Source organism: Erinaceus europaeus, chromosome 13, assembly GCF_950295315.1.
Source record: "Erinaceus europaeus chromosome 13, mEriEur2.1, whole genome shotgun sequence".
Taxonomy (NCBI): Eukaryota; Metazoa; Chordata; class Mammalia; order Eulipotyphla; family Erinaceidae; genus Erinaceus; species Erinaceus europaeus.
This window is the reverse complement of record NC_080174.1, coordinates 50,446,566-50,466,002: the sequence shown is the minus strand read 5'-3', so window position 1 is coordinate 50,466,002 and position 19,437 is coordinate 50,446,566. Positions and strand designations below refer to the sequence as shown.

Genomic DNA, 19,437 nt, shown 5'->3' with positions numbered 1-19,437 from the left:
GAGGTTCCAGGAGTAGGAGAAATAAGGATCTTAAAGAGAATGGGGAGGCTTTATTGTAGTCTAGAAAAAGTTTAAAACAGAGATTAATCAAGTTAGTTGGGGATTTGTTTTTCTATGAAAAACTAATGATTAAGATCTACAGTAATATACTTGACCTCATTATGCTTTATGTCCTTTAGAGGTATCTGGTATCCCTCATATCTTAGGTACTGACAGGGGTCCAGCTCCTTTACAGGCTAGTTGACTAGGATCCTTAGTCACTCACTAGGCATTAGCCAAAAACCACCCTGCTTTCAACACCTTTATTTACTTTGAGCAAGCCAGAGAATATCTCCCAGCCTGGTCACTTCTAAGGTTGTGATATCCTATGACTTTTACCTCATTAGGAATAGATTATGGGAGCTCCAGTGGCGCAATCAGTTAGCGCGCAGTACTTATACAGGAATAGATTACTAGGTCCAGTCCACACTGAAAGAGAGCCATCTCCAAGAGTGTGAACACCAAGAGGTGGGGATCACTGGAAGTCATTTCAGCTGAGCCAGGACAAAAGAACAACTGGGGAGACAACACTTACCTGGTCTTGTGGTTATCACCGAATTTCTAGTGGGTGGTGGACAACTAATGAAACATTTCTCTTTTGAAGGGAAGGAAACCTCATATCACTCAAAGTGGAAGGGTTGGTAAAGGACAGAGAGAAAGGATTAGAAAAGGAGTGATGGACAGGGAGGGTTAATGCAAGCAAGGGGAACTGTCACAAGGGACAAGGCACATGTCTCCCTGCTAATCCAACCCACATGTCAAGGCCACCATTGTTGGGACTATGTGTAAGCATGATAGAATTTAGGGAGAACTACCCCCATCCTTGGATGGAGGTCTGAGAAGATACCCTCTTGGTGAGTCTCTCTCAACCGAGGTGAGCAAAAGGGGGGAAACTCAGACTTAGTTCTTTCCTTCTTGACTCTCAGGCCCACAGAAACCCCAGTACTTCTCCCCATTAACTGCAGGCCACATGGCCGCCTACCTTAAGATTCACTTACTCAAAGTTCACAGAGGAGAACATACCTTATCACACACTCCTAGCAGTGCCCTTTGATGTCCTCAATTTGCATCAAACCTTGCTTATCTTCTGTTTTGCCTTTACTGGTTCAACCCCTCTCCTCCCCTCAAACGCCTTTGGGTAATTAAATGCCTGCATCAGGAGACTAATTATTTTGACCTTTATGTATCTGCATCAATTCTTGTCATACCAGCCCCCTACCATAGGGGCAAGCCGACCTTTAAGAAACCTGTAATTTCTGACATATTTCAATAATAATTCCCTTTGTTTGGTTTTCTATTTAACTCATGTCCACCTGCTAATAAACGAGATCTGAGCACACTGCAGGTCCCCCCGGTGCCTTTACTCTAGAAAGAACCGGTCCGTTACCTTTCCCCTGGAGATCACCCCGCCAGAGACCCCGACACACCATGAAGGGTCATGATGCATCGTACTGGGCCTTCTGCCAAACCCTTTCTCCTTTTGAGCTGAATTTTTTGTGTTTTTTAGCCTCACCTCCTTTAAGGTCTTCTTTAGAGACTGGAGCAGACACCTGCATTCACATGGCACTTCTTTCACACCAGATTTCATTTATAGTAATGTCCCAGACATGTCCTATAATTTTAGCACCACTTCAGGACAGATACTATTTGTGGGAGTGTGATTAGAGATGCATGACAAGACAAAAGGTTTTCTGTGCCTTTGTGACTTCACCCTGCTGCGTTTATCATGTCCATGAATCTGACCTGTTGCCTTAATGGCCTGAAACTGGACCTATATGTCTCCAGATAATTGATGCTCTAGTTGCAGCTGAAATTGACTGAGATTCTACTGCTTCTGTGTGATCCAGAAGCTAGTCAGTTGTTTTGCAACTGGGATCAACTATTCTGTCAACATTCAAAGGAAACTAAGATATGTACTACCTTGTCAACTGAAGAATCCATTGGCAGATACAGAAGAAAAACAGGAAAGGATCTGCTTGTTACTTTTTTTTTTTTTTTTTACTGATAAATTGACTGGAGAGCAGAACTGAACACCCTCTGCATCCTAAGCAAGGGAGGGTGGGAAGAAATGTACGATCAGCTCTTTTCAAAATCATGAGTCAAATAAGTCATATCTCTTTGGAGTGAATGACAGGGCTGTAAGAGAAAGAGGTACTGTGACTATCAGTATCACCTGGGAATTCTTAGAAATGAAAAATATAGGTTCAACCCCTTCAAAAAAATTAAAAGGAACTCTAGAACCATATGTGTTTTAATGAACTCGGGGTTGGCTCTAATGTAGGCTCTAAGCTGAGAACCACCGGTCTAATGGAAACTGTTCACATGGAAATACAGGATCTAGATAGAAGTGTTCACCTTTAGCATTCTTTTAACTCTTCCCTACTATTACCCCCAGCCCTGGGAAAATGAATCAGAGGGGGAGAAATTTGTTTTCACAGTTGATTTTTCGATTATGGCAGCTTCAAGAAATAGCAGAAAAGGTCCTGGATTATTTCCCTCCAAAAGGGACAAAATACCATGGTTTTGATATTTTCTAGGTTTGTCTCTTTCTTGTAGACCTTGGAGGACTTAGCATCCTCATGACAGTTACTAGTCTCTAGATTCTAGAATGACTGGAAACTAGAAGTTTTTACAGAATCACTTGACTCTCCCTGCTGAAAACATTGTGGTTCCCTATCACAGTTAAATTTTAAACTCCTTTCCAATGTCTTCCATTCTCCAACCTCAGCTCACCAACTCAGTTGTTCCTCCAGTCATTATGACCTCACTCCATTGGTCTAATCTGACATACTCCGTCTGCAAGTTCTTTCACTTGTCATGCTGTTTCAAGAACTCTTCTTTCACACCTTGATGTGTATGTGTCTTTATTGTGATTTAAATCTGGCCCTAATGTCATCTCCTCTGACCAGGCATTTAAAGTGTCCTCAATCCCCACTTGTCATTGTTTGTCTTATTCCTCTGGTTTATTTTCTGATATCGCTTGACAATATCAGATGTTTATCTGTTGACTTATTTTTCTGTCATCTCCTCCTTGCTAGAATGTAAGAGATCAGGGACCTTGCTGTATCCCTAGCACCAAAACAGTTCCTGATATAATTCAGGCATAATATTTGCATAAATGTGCTAAATACATGAATAAATTATCACAGTAAATGGCTGTAGGAGAGAAGGATCCAGAGTACAGTGATTCAGTTATTAAAAAGACGGCACTGGGATCAAAGACTCTGCCTTTCTCTTCCCAAGGCCGAGCACCTGAGCCCAGCAAAGTGAGTCTGGAATGCTGCCACCACCCCAGATATTCCACCTGCTTCTTTTTCTTTGACCCGTTATTGCAGACCCAGGCATCCTCCGCTTTGCCTTTTCTTCTCCCTCCTCCCTTATTGCCACTCATTACATTACAGTCATTAGAAACCAGTAGATTCACACCCTCTTGTCATCTTTCACATACAGTAATGATAATGGAGTTCATTTTCAGAAGGAATACTGCAAACTGTTGTCAAAATTCTGATTTGACCACCCACAGTCACATAAATTAATCACACAGGAAAACCAGCAAAGGGTGGCATGAGGTCTGGGGCCCAGCTGCCTAGAGACCGTATTCCCACAAAGGAGTGTCATTAAACTACACGACTACTGCCAGCCCAAAGCCCTTGTGTAGGTTTGAAACAAGACATCCCACCACAACAGAGTAATACAAGTCACAGTTTATTTAGTCCTAGGAGTTCCCTCCACCTGCAAATGGTTGATAACAGAGAAAAGGAATCTAAACATGTAGGGTGGAGACTAGAGGGAGAAACAAGTTTAAAGATGGTCTCATTTAGAACTATAAAGTATATAACAGTTATTGCATACTATTTAATTACTTTGTGCTGTGTAGTAAATAACCACAAATGTAATATCCTAAGGCAACACACATATGTTTCCTTAAAATTAGTCGTCGGTTTAGTTGTGTCCATTGTTTGGGATATCACAAGGCTGAAATTAAGTAATTAGACAGCTTTGAGTTCTCATCTGGAGGCTCAAATGGGGAAGGATCCTCTTCTTCACTCATGGTTATTATATCATTCAGTGCCTTGAAATTGCAGAATGAGGACCAAAGGGCTTCAGCTTTGTTGGTTGTTGGCCTGAGGCTACCTTCAACTTCTGGAGCCATTTCCCAGAGGTCTTTGCAGTATGAGCCTTCCCAGTTTGATTACTTACTTACTTCATTAAGCCAGCAAGAAGAATCTCTAGAACAAATCAACTAGCAAGGTGGAATATTTTCAGTATCACATCTGCTTAACAGTATTTGGTTGACTAGAAACAAGTTATGGGACTGGGCAGTAGTACACCTGGTTAACTCCACGTAGTACTAAGTGCAAAGACCCACACAAGGATTCAGGTTTGAGTCCCTGATCCCCACCTGAAGGGGCACTCTTCACAAGTAGCAAAGCAGGTCTGAAGGTCTCTTTCTTTCTATCCCCCTACCTCCCCCTCCTCTTATCAATTTCTCTCTGTCCTATTCAATAAAATGAGGGGCGGGGGAGGGGGTTGCTGCCAGGAGCAGTGAATTTGTAGTGCCAGCACAGAGCTGGAGTGATAACCCTGGAGGCAAAAGAAGAAGGAAGGAAGGAAGGAAGGAAGGAAGGAAGGAAGGAAGGAAGGAAGGAAGGAAGGAAGGAAGGAGAAAGAAAGATATAGAAAGGAAGGAAGGAAGGAGAAAGAAAGAAAGATATAGAAAGAAAGATATAGAAAGGAAGGAAGGAAGGAGAGGGAGGAAAGGTGGGAAGGAAGAAATGATTGAATGAAGGGAGAAAACTGTTTACATTTAACAGGAAAAACTCACCAGAGTTTAAAGACCAGGAGGAGAAATCAGGAGTCAGCAATCCTAGAGAGTACTGTACATAGTACCTATTATGTGGTCAGCACTGTGAGGCTTTTGCATATGTTGTGCTTTTTGTCACAAAAACAACCTGTAAAAAACAAATGTTATCCCCACTTCATAGCTGAGATATCCAGGATTCAGAGAAATAAATGAGAACTTGTCTGAGGCCCTGACAAATTCAGAACGCCTCAAATCTTAACGACAGCTTAACCTATGCAAGCTGAATGGTCAGTATCTTTATAGTGAAGACCAAGAGCCTATTGGTAGCTAGGGAAAGGGTAGCAAGCTCTATGTGAGACCAGGAAGAAATAATCACTCTGGGATTCGTGTTGAGAAAGAAGATAACTGAGAGCACTTGTGTCTGATGATCTCTATTTTCTCAATGAAGCAGAAAATGAGGGCGTCTCCTGAGAGGGTGGAGGTTGGGCTGAAGGGGAAGCAGAGCCAAGAGCTGGCATAGCAGTTAAGGGGAAAGGGATTGGGGAGCAGGAGTCTTGCCAGCATGAGCAGGGATGCCAAGTAGGATAAAGCTGCTTCCTCCATGAAGACTTCAGCAGTTGCCTTGGCAGGTGGTACCCATTCGTGCCCCCTGCACACTGTGTAGTCTTCACTTTCCTCACCATGCCTTGTAGTGCTGAAGTTTATACCCATGTCTCTCATCAGAGAGTTCACACAGAGCACGAAGCCATCACTACTTTGTTCTGGGCCTCCTCGTCTTCATCACCAGAACCAGCATCTGAATGTTCTCCATAAATGACCTGATTCCACCATATCTCTCACGTCCTCAACACACACACACACACACACACACACACACACACACACACACACACACACACACATTCAGTTCTAAATGCCTTTTCAAAATTATGCATTTCCACTTTTGTTTGAAAGGTAAAAGTTCAAACTGCAGTCAAGTGTGAAGTATCAGGAAATAGGGGTTAGAAGTGGAATTGGGAAAGTCTGATGACTGTATAACTCCATGACCAAAATAACAAAGTTAGCATTTTGGTGCACAGTCTTTTTTTTTTTATGTCATGAATTTAAAAGAGCCATTTCAGTATATTAATATCAATCTATACTGATGGGTTTGAAACTACCCACAGTATGTTGTTGCCTGAAAAGTTACAGTACACAGAACAACCTCGTTTGTGTCACACTATTAGTTTTGATGTATTTAAATGACAGAAAACCTAACTCAACTCCAAATCATTTTTGAAAAGTATGTTCATCTTCAATGAGATGTTAAGAAAATAGATTGAATAACTGTCAGCAAGTACCAGAATGGTATGCTTCCCTAAAATACCTTATGAAAGTCCTGAGATTAATTCTGATTGGGCCCACTTGAGTCACATGCCCATTACTGAACCAGTCAGTACAGTCAGGATGAGGTCAGGTTGCTATGAGCAAGAGCTGAAGGCTTACTGTGTGGTCATAATAGCAACATATGCCCAGGTATGTGTGTTATGCTTGCATCCACAGAGATGTGACCACGTGCATGCCCAGAAACCATGTGCAGAATGGCAGGGGCTTCTCTAAAGCATACTACATGGGGAGAGTAAAACAAGTCTTCATAAAAAATCAGCCCTGGGGGGGGGGGATCGGGCAGTGGCGCAGTGGGTTAAGCGCATGTGGCGCAAAGTGCAGGGACCGGCGTAAGGATCCCGGTTTGAGCCCCCGGCTCCCCACCTGCAGGGGAGTCGCTTCACAGGCGGTGAAGCAGGTCTGCAGGTGTCTATCTTTCTCTCCCCTTCTCTGTCTTCCCCTCCTCTCTCCATTTCTCTCTGTCCTATCCAACAACGAATTGCGTCAACAAGGGCAATAATAATAGCCACAATGAAGCTACAACAAGGGCTACAAAAGGGGGAAAAAAAAGGCCTCCAGGAGCTGTGGATTCATGGTGCAGGCACCGAGCCCAGCAATAACCCTGGAGGAGGAAAAAAAAAATCAGCCCTCGGGAGTCGGGCCATAGCACAGCGGGTTAAGCACACGTGGCGCAAAGCACAAGGACTGGTAAAAGGATCCAGATTCGAGCCCCTGGATCCCCACCTGCAGGGGGTCACTTCACAAGTGGTCACTTCACTTCCCTCTGTCCTAAGAACAACATTATCAATAATTACAATAAAACAACAAGGGCAACAAATGGGAAGAAAGAAAAAACAAGGAAAGAGAAAAAGAAAAATCAGCCCTGAACGTTATCAGTAGAGTGGGAATCAGTGCTGGAAGCTCACTAATGGTATCTAAGGCTTTCTGTGGGACTAGTAGTGCAGAGTCTGCACTCCATTTCTTCTTATCCTCCTGATGAACAAGATGGCAATATTAATTTTTTTTGTACCTGAGTCTGAGTCCTTCAACTTGGATAGCCACTTGAAGTTAGGACTCTACAGCCTTCTTTTTTAGCCTCTTTACATCTGGAAACTCCCACCCCACCTGCCCAAGTCATACCCATCTCCCCTTGGACACTCAGTACCAGTTCTGTTCCTGGTTTTTAGACCACATTTAAAATTTTTGCCAGTCCCTCCCCCAGGGGATAGTTTCCGAACCCCGGTCACAACCCTACCACGCCACTCACCCCCTAAAAAGCACTACACACCAGACCAGAGAGGAACAGTACAGTTGGATGGCATTTTATTTCTAGCGGAATTCATCTTCAGCTTTAGCCTACTCACTTTCCTGTCTGTACTTCTTCGCCAACCCTTTGGAGCCCTTTCTGGCTTTACATTGTTTGTGGTATTCTTTCAGATCCTCCTGGTACTTTGCTCTCAGGAAAGCGGCTCTTTGTTCATATGGCTGCTTTTCGTTGCTGCTTGTTGAAGCCCACATCTTCCCAGTGGCCTTAGCCACCTGCACCACTGACCAGTTTGGGTTCTCCCTCTTCAGGTGGGGATAATGTTCCTGGCAAAAGAGCAAGAAGGACGATGGAGGCCGTCTGGGAGCCAGGGGATCCCTCTTTCTTCTCCTCCTCCTCCTCCTGCCTGGGTAATTCATCATTTCTTCCTGGTATCGGGCTTTGTCCAGCTTGGCCAGGGCTTCATACTTGGCCTTTTCATGCTTTGAGATGGACTTCCATTTTTCTGAACACTTTCTAGAGAACTCTTTAAAGCCAAGGAAGGTGTTAGGCTGCTGCTCCTTGAACTTGTTTCTGTAATTCAGCAAGAAGTGGATGTAAGAAGAGACATTCACCTTGGGCCGTAGTAGCTGGGCTTCTTTACCCATGTTCATACAGTCATTGTCTTCTGGAATTAGTGACTTGGACAGCAGAGACTTTGTCTCTACACTCCAGGAGCAATGCAGAAGGTGCTCTAGCTGGGCGCTGATTTTTTTTCTTTCTGCGGGGGCTGTGGGCAGGAGTCGGCCTTTTTAGTAGTGCTGGAATTGTTAGGTCAGAGGAGGGGACTGTGACATCATTGTGACATAGCTGGCCACTCCTGGCCAGGGCCTTTGACATTTGCATACTGCTGTCTCATTGGCTGTGCACTTGAAGATTAATTTCCCATCTCATAAATGATGATGGTTCAGCAAGAGAAGGCTATAGAGCAGCCAGCATCCCTGTACTGTTGCTCCTTGGCTTCCTGGAGGCAGTGAGCTTTGCTCAGCCTCTGGAGCCTTCCATTCCCGGGAATGTAGTAACAAGCCACCTCGGGGTCTGCCTTCCTCAACGTAAAGCTGTCAAGATGCCGCATCATCCCTTTCAAAGACAGGCTAGAAATAATGAACATGAGGAGGTGGATGGCTCTAGAGCTGTCATGATAAAATGTGAAGTCTTTCTGTTTGCCTTGAATGGTGGCAGCTCAGACCATACAGAGAGTTTAGTAGTAACTCTAAAAATAATCAGCTATGACAGCTATGACGCGGTTCCTGTCAGGACAAAGTTGTCTAATTTAAAACCTGAACACTTGGGCTCTAAGTCTCAGCTCCTCGTTTCTCTGAAGAATTTGGGGAAGGCGATAGAGATGGGAGGCAAGTCCTGAAATTTTACTAATTACACTTGAGGCCATGATAATGAGGCAGAATTCTTGCATATCAGGAGACCACCCCTACTCTCAAAGGTCTTTGTTTCTTGGGAGTTAGAACACAAAGCTCTAATGACCGCACTCAGACTGCTTGTTTTTCATTTTGTTTTGTTTTTTCTTCCAGTAACAGGTATTTATTTCACTAGTCCAGAGAGAAGAAGACAGTGGAAAGTGTCATCTATTGACCTTTGGATATTGTGGTGTACTTACCTGTACTGAATTTAATCCATTTGAGTCCATGATTTCATCAGATGGATAAAATCAATCTCATTAACATAAAAATAATCTGTTTAAAGTTTACCAGCCATAACTCCCATCGGGTTTGGATGTGGACTGATTTGCCTGACTTGTGTCTGTGTTTTATCCAGCCTTGGGACAAGGGTTGCTGCCTTGGGACAAGGGAGGGTCCCATGTGCCTAATAAGGAAACTTGTTTTAGACCACATTTTGAATTTCTGCCAGAGCCATCCCAAGGGCCTGAAGCTCAACTTTAACTTCCATCTTCTGTAAAAGAAAGATGGGAATTGATTAGAGTCTCTGGTTCTGCATTCTCACCCCAGTTCTGTGACAAGGGGTCAGCCCCTTCTTTCCTGTGAGCCTATGATTTCTCATTTATGAAGTCAGTGCTGTGGACTGGCTGGGTGGGGGTGGGGGTGAGGTGGTGCTGTGAAATATTAGATGTCAGTTGTGGAAGGATGGATTAATAATGGTGGGGTGGAGTGGTCTGGCCAGTAAGAATGGATTACTCTGGGGATACCTTGCAGCCCAGCTAGCTTCTCTCACGCTGTTTATCCCCGCCCCCCCCGTCTCCATCTCTCTCTTTCGCTCTTTAAAGTTATTAGTGATTTAATAATGATTGACAAGATTGTGGAGTACAGTTCCCACCACCAGAGTTCTGTAGTCCTCTCCATTGGAAGCTTCTCGATTGATTATTCCTCTGAGAGTATGGATCAAAGATCTTTATGGGGTGCCGAAGATGGGAATGATTGCTTCTCTGCTGGACATGGGCTTTGACTGGTTGACTTATTACTGAACTGCAGAGATGAATGGAGCACAGTTCCTTTCTGAGATGGAAGGATAGGTTAGTGATAAGGGAGATCTTAGCCAACATCCATTTGTATGTGCTAATCAGACCTTATGAGTGCACACACACACACACACACACACACACACACACACACACACACACACTCACATGTATGCACAGACACACCATCAGTCTGTGTCTCTGTTCTATCCTCCTACCCCTCCTGTGAAGATATTGATAAAATCCATGATTATTAATACATGATAACCATCTAGAGCCTGGCAGATCTAGGAAGGGCAGGCAGTAAAAAGTAAAAAAGTTATGGCAACACTTTGTTGTCTGGCCTTACTCCTGATTTGGAGGGAGGCAGCAATGGGCGAGTTTTGGAAGGCTGGCCACCTGACTTTCATGATTTGTGTGCTGGTGTCTGAGGTTCAGCTCTCCAGATTTCTTCTCTAACTGTCCCCACCCTGATTTCTGTTCTGAGAACTGTTTCATATGGACCATGTTGATGTGGTCCATGTGGCTCTCATGTCCTCTGCTTTCCATCTCAGTTAAACCAGGGAGAACTTGACAGGAGCGAGGGAACTGGGTCAGGCACTCATTCTCCCAGTGGAGTCACCTGGAGTTGGCTCTTTATTACTGGACTGAAGGTCTTGGCTCCTCTCAAGGTGATTTACTTATTTATTTGCTTGTTTGTTATTGCCTCCAGGGTTATTGCTGGGTCTCTTTGTGCACACTACGAATCCACTGCTCTTGGCGGATATTTTTTTCCTTTATATTAGAGAGAAATTGAGAGGGGAGTGGGAGATAGAGAAGGAGAAGGAAAGACAGGCACCTGCAGACCTGTTTCACTGTTTGTGAAGCATCCTTCCTTCCTCTGGCAGGTGAGGGTGAGGGGCTTGAACCTAATCCTTGTGCTGGTCCTTGTGCTTTGTATTATGTGTGCTTAAGCTTCACTGCCTGGCCCCAAGATGATTTCTCTAAACTGCTCTCTCCCACATTCAGGAATTTCTTCCTCTCCTTGTCAGCTGAAGATGGTAAGAGTTCTGTTTCCATTAGCATCCAAGGATTCTGCTATCCATTGTGGTTTTCCTACATTTGTCTTTACCTTTGTAAGCTTCATTATTAAATACTCCTCAAGTAATTATTCTGAGTGGCCATCTGTTTCCTGCTGGGCCTTTGACCTGTGCCCTGTGTTTTAGCCTTCCACAATGATTAGCCATGGAGGTGGAAAAATAGAGTGTGGGCATCAGTCCAAAAGGAAAGGTCTAGAGCTTCTGGAAACCCCAAGTGTCCAGCAGTCAGTCACACAATCTGGAGTGGATGCAAGAAGCAAGTGTGCCTGCCAGGGCACGTAGGGGCAACAAGCTCTTGTGTTATGAAATAGTCTCTAGTTTGGAGGTTGGATGGTCAGAGAATAAATATTTTTCTTGGGTTAACTTTGTGGGTTAGCTGGTGTCTGTTGCAAGTACTCAGCTCTGCATTGTAATCTCAATGTAGCCGTGGGTGAGATGTAGATAAATGAGCATGGCTGTGCCCCCAATATAAGCTCACAAAAGCAAACAACAGACTAGGACCATCAATCTTCTGACTCCATTCTAGAGTATTCTAGGTATTTTCAAACTTTTTTTTTCCACCAGTGTTATCGATGAGAGTCCATACCTACACAAGTCCACCAGTCCTGGGGACTTTTGTTTTCCCATAAAGAGGATGAGGAACAGGAGAGGACAAGCCACCATAACATTGCTCACCTCTTACGAAGCGTCCCTATGCAGGCGTGTCCATTACATGGCTAGGGCTCAGCCTCAGGTCCTTGTGTGCTATGCTTAGTGAGCTATGCCCAGCCCCAGTATTTTCAAACTTCCTGATTACAGTTGGTAATTAAAACTACATAGTACCATGACCCTGGCATCACATATACCGGAATGGTACTCTGACACCTTTCTTTCTCAGCCTCTCTCCCCTCTCAATCAGATGTAGTAGTGGCATTATTTTTATTTTCTCCTGAAGTTAAAAGTTTTTATGTACACAGCTTGCAGAAATAAAAGTTGCTTGCTGTGCCTATGACTTCCCATACATCATATAAAGTATTATTTGGGGGGGGGGGCTGGTGAGATAGCTCAAATAGTAGAGCACCTGCCTTGCTTGAGCACCCAGCATAACACATGGGAGCACCATAGCACAGGGGGAAGCTTTGGTGCAATAGTAGTGTCTTCCTCTGTCAACCTAAAAAGTCAGTATGGGGGCAGGTATCACATATGCATAAGGCTCCTTATGTAAAAAAAAAAAAAAAGTGAGAGAAAAAAGGTAGGAAAGAGATAAAAAAGTATATACATTTTTTTAAAAAAGAGAGAGCTAGAATGAAGGAGAAATAAAGAAGTATTTTTTCTATTATCCTGATATATGTTTGTTTGTTTGTTTTACCCCACCAGGATTATCACTGGGGCTCAGTCCCAGCACTATAAATCCACCACTCCCAGCAGCCATTTCTCCTTTTTTCCTTTCCATTTTATTTGATAGGACAGACATTGAGAAGGGAGAGGAGAGGGGGAGATAAGAGATTAAGAGAGACACCTGCAGACCTGCTTTACCACTCATAAAGTGTACTCCTTCAGGTGGGGAGTGGAGGCTTGAATCTAGGCCCTTGTGCATCATGGCATATGCACTCAACTGCCCAGCCTTCATCTACATTTTTTTTGCCTCCAGGGTTATTGCTGGGGCTTGATGCCTGCACTAGAAATCCACTGCTCCTGGAAACCATTTTCTCCATTTTGTTGTTGTTGTTGTTGTTATTGCTGTTGTTGTTGAATGGGACAGAGAAATCGAGAGAGGATGGGAAGACAGAGGGAGAGAAAGACACCTACAGACCTGCTTCACTGCCTGTGAAGTGACCCCCCCCCCCTGCAGGTGGGGAGCCGGGGACTCAAACTGGGATCCTTACACCTGCCCTTGCATTTTGCACTTTGTGCCATTTGCACTTAACCCAGTGGTACACTAACACCTCTCCCCATCATATATATTTTAATTTAAGATGGAAATCACAGACTGATCTCAGGACTCCCTAGTGGGTCGCAATCCATGGATTAATCTGAAAAGCTGCTAGTCAAGTTGGGAGAGAGTTCCCAGTTCAAGAGGTGTGAGATCCTCTTGGTGAAAAAATGGCGTGATGATCCTTAACAGTACCTTTGGAGTCAGGCAGGCTTGAGTTTAAATTCTAACATTGCGACTGGCTTGTAGGGTGAGTTTGGACAAGTCATTGTGTTACAAACAAATCTGTGAAAAAAATAAGAAAGCAGTGCAGATTGCCTAATTAGAATGATGGGATTAAAAGCATCTGCCCTCCCTCTCCCCCACAGTGGGTTGGATTTAGAGATTTACTTGTAATGAGCAAAGTATGAAGAAGGACACTTGGTGCCTGTAGAGGAGGGAGAGTTGGCAAACACCACTTTACCCAGAGTCCATGTTGATATCACATGTTTTTGTGATAGCAAAAACAGCTCACTCCTGGGGTGTTCTGTCTCAAAATTCATAGCCCTGATCTAGTCATGAAAATTATTAGACAAACTCATTTTAAGGGGTAAGTTACAAGGTACTTGACTAGCACTTAAAAGTTGCCAGGCTTTTGAGAAAACAAGAAAAGCCTGAGAAAACTGGCAGGTGGGCAAACAAATAGGCAGAATGGCTGCCTGCAGTCATAGACTGGATGAGTCCTAGAGCAAATGTAGGAGCACTGGGGGGAAATCTGGAGGAGTCTGAATCCCTCCTTCCAGTGAACTAGTGCAGCTTTATGTTGCCTTCTTAGTTTTGATGCATTTACTGTGATTACTTACAGGAAGCTGGAGGGGGTATATGAGTAATTTCCTTACTACTTTTGCAGCTCTCTTTTCAAAATATCTCCCCAACTGATAGTAATATCTACCTAGAATTAAGAACCTCTTTGTGGAGAACTCTCAGAAAGCTAGAAGTGGGCCTACCCTATGACCCTGCAATTCCTCTCCTGGGGATATATCCTAAGGAACCAAACACGCCCATCCAAAAAGATATGTGTACACCTATTTTCTTAGAAGCACAATTTTTAGTAGCCAAGACCTGGAAGCAACCACGGTGTCCACCAAAAGATGAATGACTGAGATAGTTGTGGTATATATACACAGTGGAGTACTACTCAGCTGTGAAAAATTATAAATTGGGCTAGGAAGGAAGCATAGTTGTTATGCAAGGAGAATTTCAAATCTCAAAAGTCCCAGGTTCTGTCCCCTGTAGCACCATAAGCCAGAGCTGAGCGCTGCTCTGGTAAAAAAAAAATAATAATAATAAGCCATATATATATGGATTCACCTCTTTCACCTCATCTCACATGGAGCTTGAAGGAGGAATATGAGATGGTCTCACTCATAGAAATTGAGAAATAAGAACAGAAGGGGAAATACAAAGTAGAATTTAGACTATATTTGGTATATTGTTCCAAAGTAAAGGACTCTGGGGTGGGGGGGCGGTTCGGTTCTGGTGCATGATGGTGGAGGAGGACCTCGGTGGGGGATTAGTGTGTTTTGCCGAAAACTGAGAAATTTTACACATGTATTAACAACTATATTCACTGTTGACTATAAAGCATTAATCCCCACAATAAAAATTTTTTTTGAAGAACTGTTAGGCAGAATTTACCAGCGATTATACCAACATATGTTCTTGGCATATCTTCTGTTACACTGTTTCTCAAATTTGGATTATGTTCGAACCACCTCAGGGGGCTTCAAAAGTTCCATTGCAGGCTCAGTAAAATAGCTCACTTGGGAGAGTGGGTGCCCATATCGCTGTGCAAACAACCCAGATTCCAGCTCAGCCATTATCACACTGGAGGAAGCTCCATGGCTGTGGTGTCTTTCCCTCTCTCCCTTTGTCTGACTCTTGTCTCTCTCTCTCTCTCTCTATCTGAAAAAGTCTACTTGGAGCAGTGACAACACAGCAAGGAAAAAAGAAACCCTATTGCTGGAGGATATAACTGAGTGGTGGAGACACTCTTCAAGTGTATGAAGTTCTTGTTCAAGTCCAGCACCACAGAAAGCATAAGATCAGAGTCATTCGGTAACACAGTGGGTTAAGCGCACATGGTGCAAAGCACAAAGAGCGGTATATGGATCTTGGTTTGAGACCCCAGCTCCCCATCTGCAGGGGGGTCGCTTCACAGGCAATGAAGCAGGTCTGCAGGTGTCTATCTTTCTCTCCCCCTCTCTGTCTTCCCCTCCTCTCTTGATTTCTCTCTGTCCTATCCAACAACAACTACATCAGTAACAACAACAATAATAATAACAACTACAATAACATTAAACAAGGGCAACAGAAGGAAAAAAAATAGCCTACAGGAGCAGTGTTTTCACCAAGCCCCAACAGTAACCCTAGAGGCAAGGAAGAAAGAAAGAAAGAAAGAAAGAAAGAAAGAAAGAAAGAAAGAAAGAAAGGGAAAATCAGATGATCCCATTCCTTAGACAACAGCATAAGAACAGCCAACAGCCGAAAGTACCTGGAAAAAGCATGTGATCACTATCTTGATGCTTTGATAAATACTTTCCCCACCTCTGAGGTGTGAATAAGTGATTACACACCAGTGATTACACTTGCCCTCTGAGAAAAATATCTTTAGTTGGATTAGTGATTCTCCAAAAGTTCCCACATCCTAAGCCTCACACCCCATGGCTATGTTCCCCTTCATAGTGAAAGGAACTTTGCAGATGTAATTGAGTTAAGGATTTTGAGGTGGGAAGATTTCTCTCGGATGATGTCGATGGGCCTGATATAATCGCACGCCCTTCAGAGAGGAAGATGGGAATGCCAGGGGCAGAGAAGCAGGTGCTATGGCAGATGCAGAGGGCTGGATTAGAAAGAGATTTGGAGATGGAGAAAGAGACTGGCAAGCAAGACATGCATGACAGCAGCCACTGGAAGCTGGGAAAGGCAAGCATGTGGAATCTTCCCTCCAGCCTACAGAAGGGGGTGCAGTGCTGTGGACACCTGGACCCAGTGATACCCATTTGAAGCTTTTGATTTCCAGAACCCTAATCTGTGTTGTTTTAAGTAGCTAGAAGTGTAGTAATTTTTTTTAAGACAGCATTAGAATGCTAACAGGGTATCGTTCTCATCCAGCTGGTGGTCTAACTTTTCCTCTGCTATTTTTAACCCTGACTTGGGTTCATCAAGAATGAAAAACTTGAACTGCCACTTACTGGATTAGTAAAAGGGGTTGTGAGCATAATCTGTTCAATTTTATGGAGTCCTTTTCACTCACTTGCTGACTCATTAAGTCACTAATTCACTCATTTACTTACAAATTAATTCACTTATATCCTTTTAGTTCATTCAGTACACACACACACACACACACACAGACACACATACACACATACACACACTAAATAGTTATGACTTGATGAAGCCTTGAGGTTTCTGCTTTAATAACTAGAGATAAAAGGTGTTTGAGAGATGGGACATGTCTCGGGAAGGAGGAAGATGCTTGAACATTGACCTTACCCTGGGAAATGCTTTTCCATCAGATATGACCAAGATATTTTAATAGAAATGATAATGTTTAAGGCATATATATCTGGAAGCCAAGAGAGAAATAGACTACTTTCCCTGAGGTTACTGATCAATTAGCGGTGGAGCCTGGCCTCAAACTCAGGTTGATTTGACTCCTGAGTTTGTGTGTTGGCTTCCATGGTAATCTAGAAACTCCCTTGATTAAGGCCAAGGAAAGGAGAAAGCTAGGGAGGGAAAAGGCCAAAGAGAAAAGTAGGCGGGAGGAGAATATGTTGTATAAATCTCAACTCTTAAATGCAGGAGAGATGTTTATTTATTTATTTACTTATTTTTTGCCTCCAGAGTTATTGCTGGGGCTCATTGCCTGCACCATGAATCCACTGCTCCTGGAGGCCATTTTCCCCCTTTGTTGCCCTTGTTGTTGTAGCCTTGTTGTAGTTATTATTGTTATTGTTGATGTTGTTCATTGTTAGATAGGACAGAGAGACATGGAAAGAGGAGGGGAAGACAGAGAGGGGGAGAGAAAGATAGACACCTGCAGACCTGCTTCACTGCCTGTGAAGCAACTTCTCTGCAGGTGGGGAGCCAGGTGCTTGAACTGGGATCCTTATGCTGGTCCTTGAGCTTTGCGCCATGTGCACTTAACCCACTGCACCACCGCCCGACCCCCCAGAAGAGACTTTTCTTAGCTGGGTCTGATCCTCATGATGGATGTGCCAGGTTATCCAGGTTATGGAATGCCATGTGTCCAATAGGCAGAGTGACCAGGATGACCCACAGAGCCACACTAGCATCTGTAGAAGCTCAAAGAACCCTAATCATTCCCAAGGACAAAGACTCACTAAAGCTGAATGCGGTTTCAGCACCCAGCCCAATGGACTAACAGACACATAGACAGAAAATCGGAGAGGTGAGCAGGCACAGAATAAGATCAGCATGTGAAGGGCATGTATGACTGCTTTCCTCTGGCAGGATGTAACACAGAGGGAGAGGCCAACTCTGGGGGAGTGCTCCCCACAGGAAGCTGTGACTGTCCCTCACAGGCCTTGCTTCACGGAGCCACTCCCTTATACCACAGCATAAGAAGAGTTGTCCCCCGTTGTTTAATTCAGTCTTCTGCCCCGTCTCTTTTAACCACAATACTTTTTTTGTCTTCTTTACCCTCTATATCCTCTTCCCCCTCCTCCCTCTCCTTCTCATCTCTCTTTTTTCATCTTTTTATGCTGCTCCTGGGAATGAAACCAAGGTTTCCAACATGTCTCTTGATCACTGAGTACCCTTCTTGGGCCGTTACTTTCATTATTTTAGAGAGGGAAGAAGAAAGACAAAGAAGAAGCAATAGCACTGTGCCACCGTCCATGGAGTTCCCTCAGTACCATCCTTGTTGCTCTCATCTGGTGCTGGGGCTTGAACTTGAGGGCTCATGCACAACAAGCCTTGTGCCCTGCCCATGGAGGTGTCTCCTGGACTCCACCCTTCCTTGCCTTTGATCAGTTCATCTTTCAAAGAGCTCTTCCTGAACCAGTTTTGGGATTCCCATAAGCTCCGGGTGTGGGCACATCTTGCAGCTACACTAATCAGAAGCCAACTATGAGATTTTTTTTTTTCTGTGACCTCCCTCTGGGGATGAAAGTAGAGGAGAAATCAGGGAGCCACCAGGGTGAGCATGGTTCCAGCTGGGAGCTGCTCCCATTTACGCTAGGGGAATAAAAACAGACAGGGCAACAGAAGTAGTGCCTGTGTGACATTTGAGTACCTGGTTCTGGTTACCCCTGGGGCAGCCATGGACACCCTCCTACAAGATGGCCACAGCTGCCGATAACTTCTATTCTGTCTCTGACTGATTTAACTGGGATTCTGCCATTGGAATCCAAAAGTGTAAGCCATTAACCCAGGTGAGATGGGGGCGAGCAGTATGAGGAGTCAGGAACTCTCTCTCCCATTTTTCAGTTCCCTCCTTCCCATCTGCTTTCTCTCCCTCTACTTGTTTTGCTTCCATCACACTGATGACTGGCCCTCTATGCTGGTTTATTATTCATATGGCACATGACAGCACTGGCATATCCTGGACCCAGTGATGACAGGGGATGCTTCCTGAGAATGTACTTACTGCAAGCCGGGCACTGAGAACTCTTATACTCATTATCTTGCTCGCACCTCCCAACAACCCTACCAGGTGGATGTTATTATTGTTATTAAATAAATGGAGAAACTGGGGCCAAAATCACACCTATTACTTGCTTATAATAATGCTGCTGGTAAGTGTAGAGGTGAGGCTTGAATCTAGGCTGAAAATTCTAGCCCTTTTGCCCACAGGTCTCTGTCACAAGTCTTCTCTGCCCAAAAGTCATAGCTGCTGTATTCCAGATGTGCATTTGCATATATATAGTCATCCATCCCTGGGGCTTCACCACTCTGGCTTTGAGATTTTCAGACAGAGAGACAGAGAGGGAGAGACATCACAGCAGCACCTCCAGTGCAGTGGGCACTGGGCTAGAAACCGGGTTATACACATGGCAAAGCAGGTTCACTATGCAAGTGAGTTATTTTGTCAGCCCATTTTTTTCAACCAGATCACTGTAGAGCTCTTTCTTATGCTGGCACTGGAGACTGAACCTGAGACCTCTTGTGCCAAAGACATGAAAGGTTTGTTGCCATTGCTATCTCCTCAGCTTCTCCTTAGAATAGTTTTATGGTCAGTCAGGCATTGCCTTTCATGTTTGCAATGGAACTACTAGCTGCACCCTAGGAAAAGAGACTCAGAGGGGCTAGGTGGTGACACACTGGGTTAAACACACATAGTAAGAAGTGCAAGGACCCATGCAGGTATCCAGGTTTGAGCCCCCAGCTCCCCACCTGCAGGGGGGGTATTTTGTGAAGCAGGTCTACAGGTGTCTATCATTCTCTCTCTGTCTCTATCTTCCCCTCCTCTCTCCTATCCTATAAAATGAAAGAAGA

General features: G+C 44.2%; 2 protein-coding genes across 6 annotated transcripts in view; one reads left to right on the top strand and one right to left on the bottom strand.

Annotated features, from left to right (window-relative positions):
• CSMD2 (CUB and Sushi multiple domains 2) overlaps window positions 1–19,437 on the top strand; it is an 814,611-nt gene that overhangs the window by 362,820 nt on the left and 432,354 nt on the right. The window lies entirely within an intron of this gene.
• On the bottom strand, window positions 7,510–8,248 carry HMGB4 (high mobility group box 4). Its single transcript, XM_016188195.2, has one exon. It carries the CDS (start codon window positions 8,123–8,125, stop codon window positions 7,565–7,567), a length of 561 nt encoding a protein of 186 aa, XP_016043681.2. The 5' UTR covers window positions 8,126–8,248; the 3' UTR covers window positions 7,510–7,564.

Excerpts from the sequence above, each read along its gene's own strand:
- HMGB4 (XM_016188195.2), bottom strand. The coding sequence starts at position 8,125 with ATGAACATGGGTAAAGAAGCCCAGCTACTACGGCCCAAGGTGAATGTC.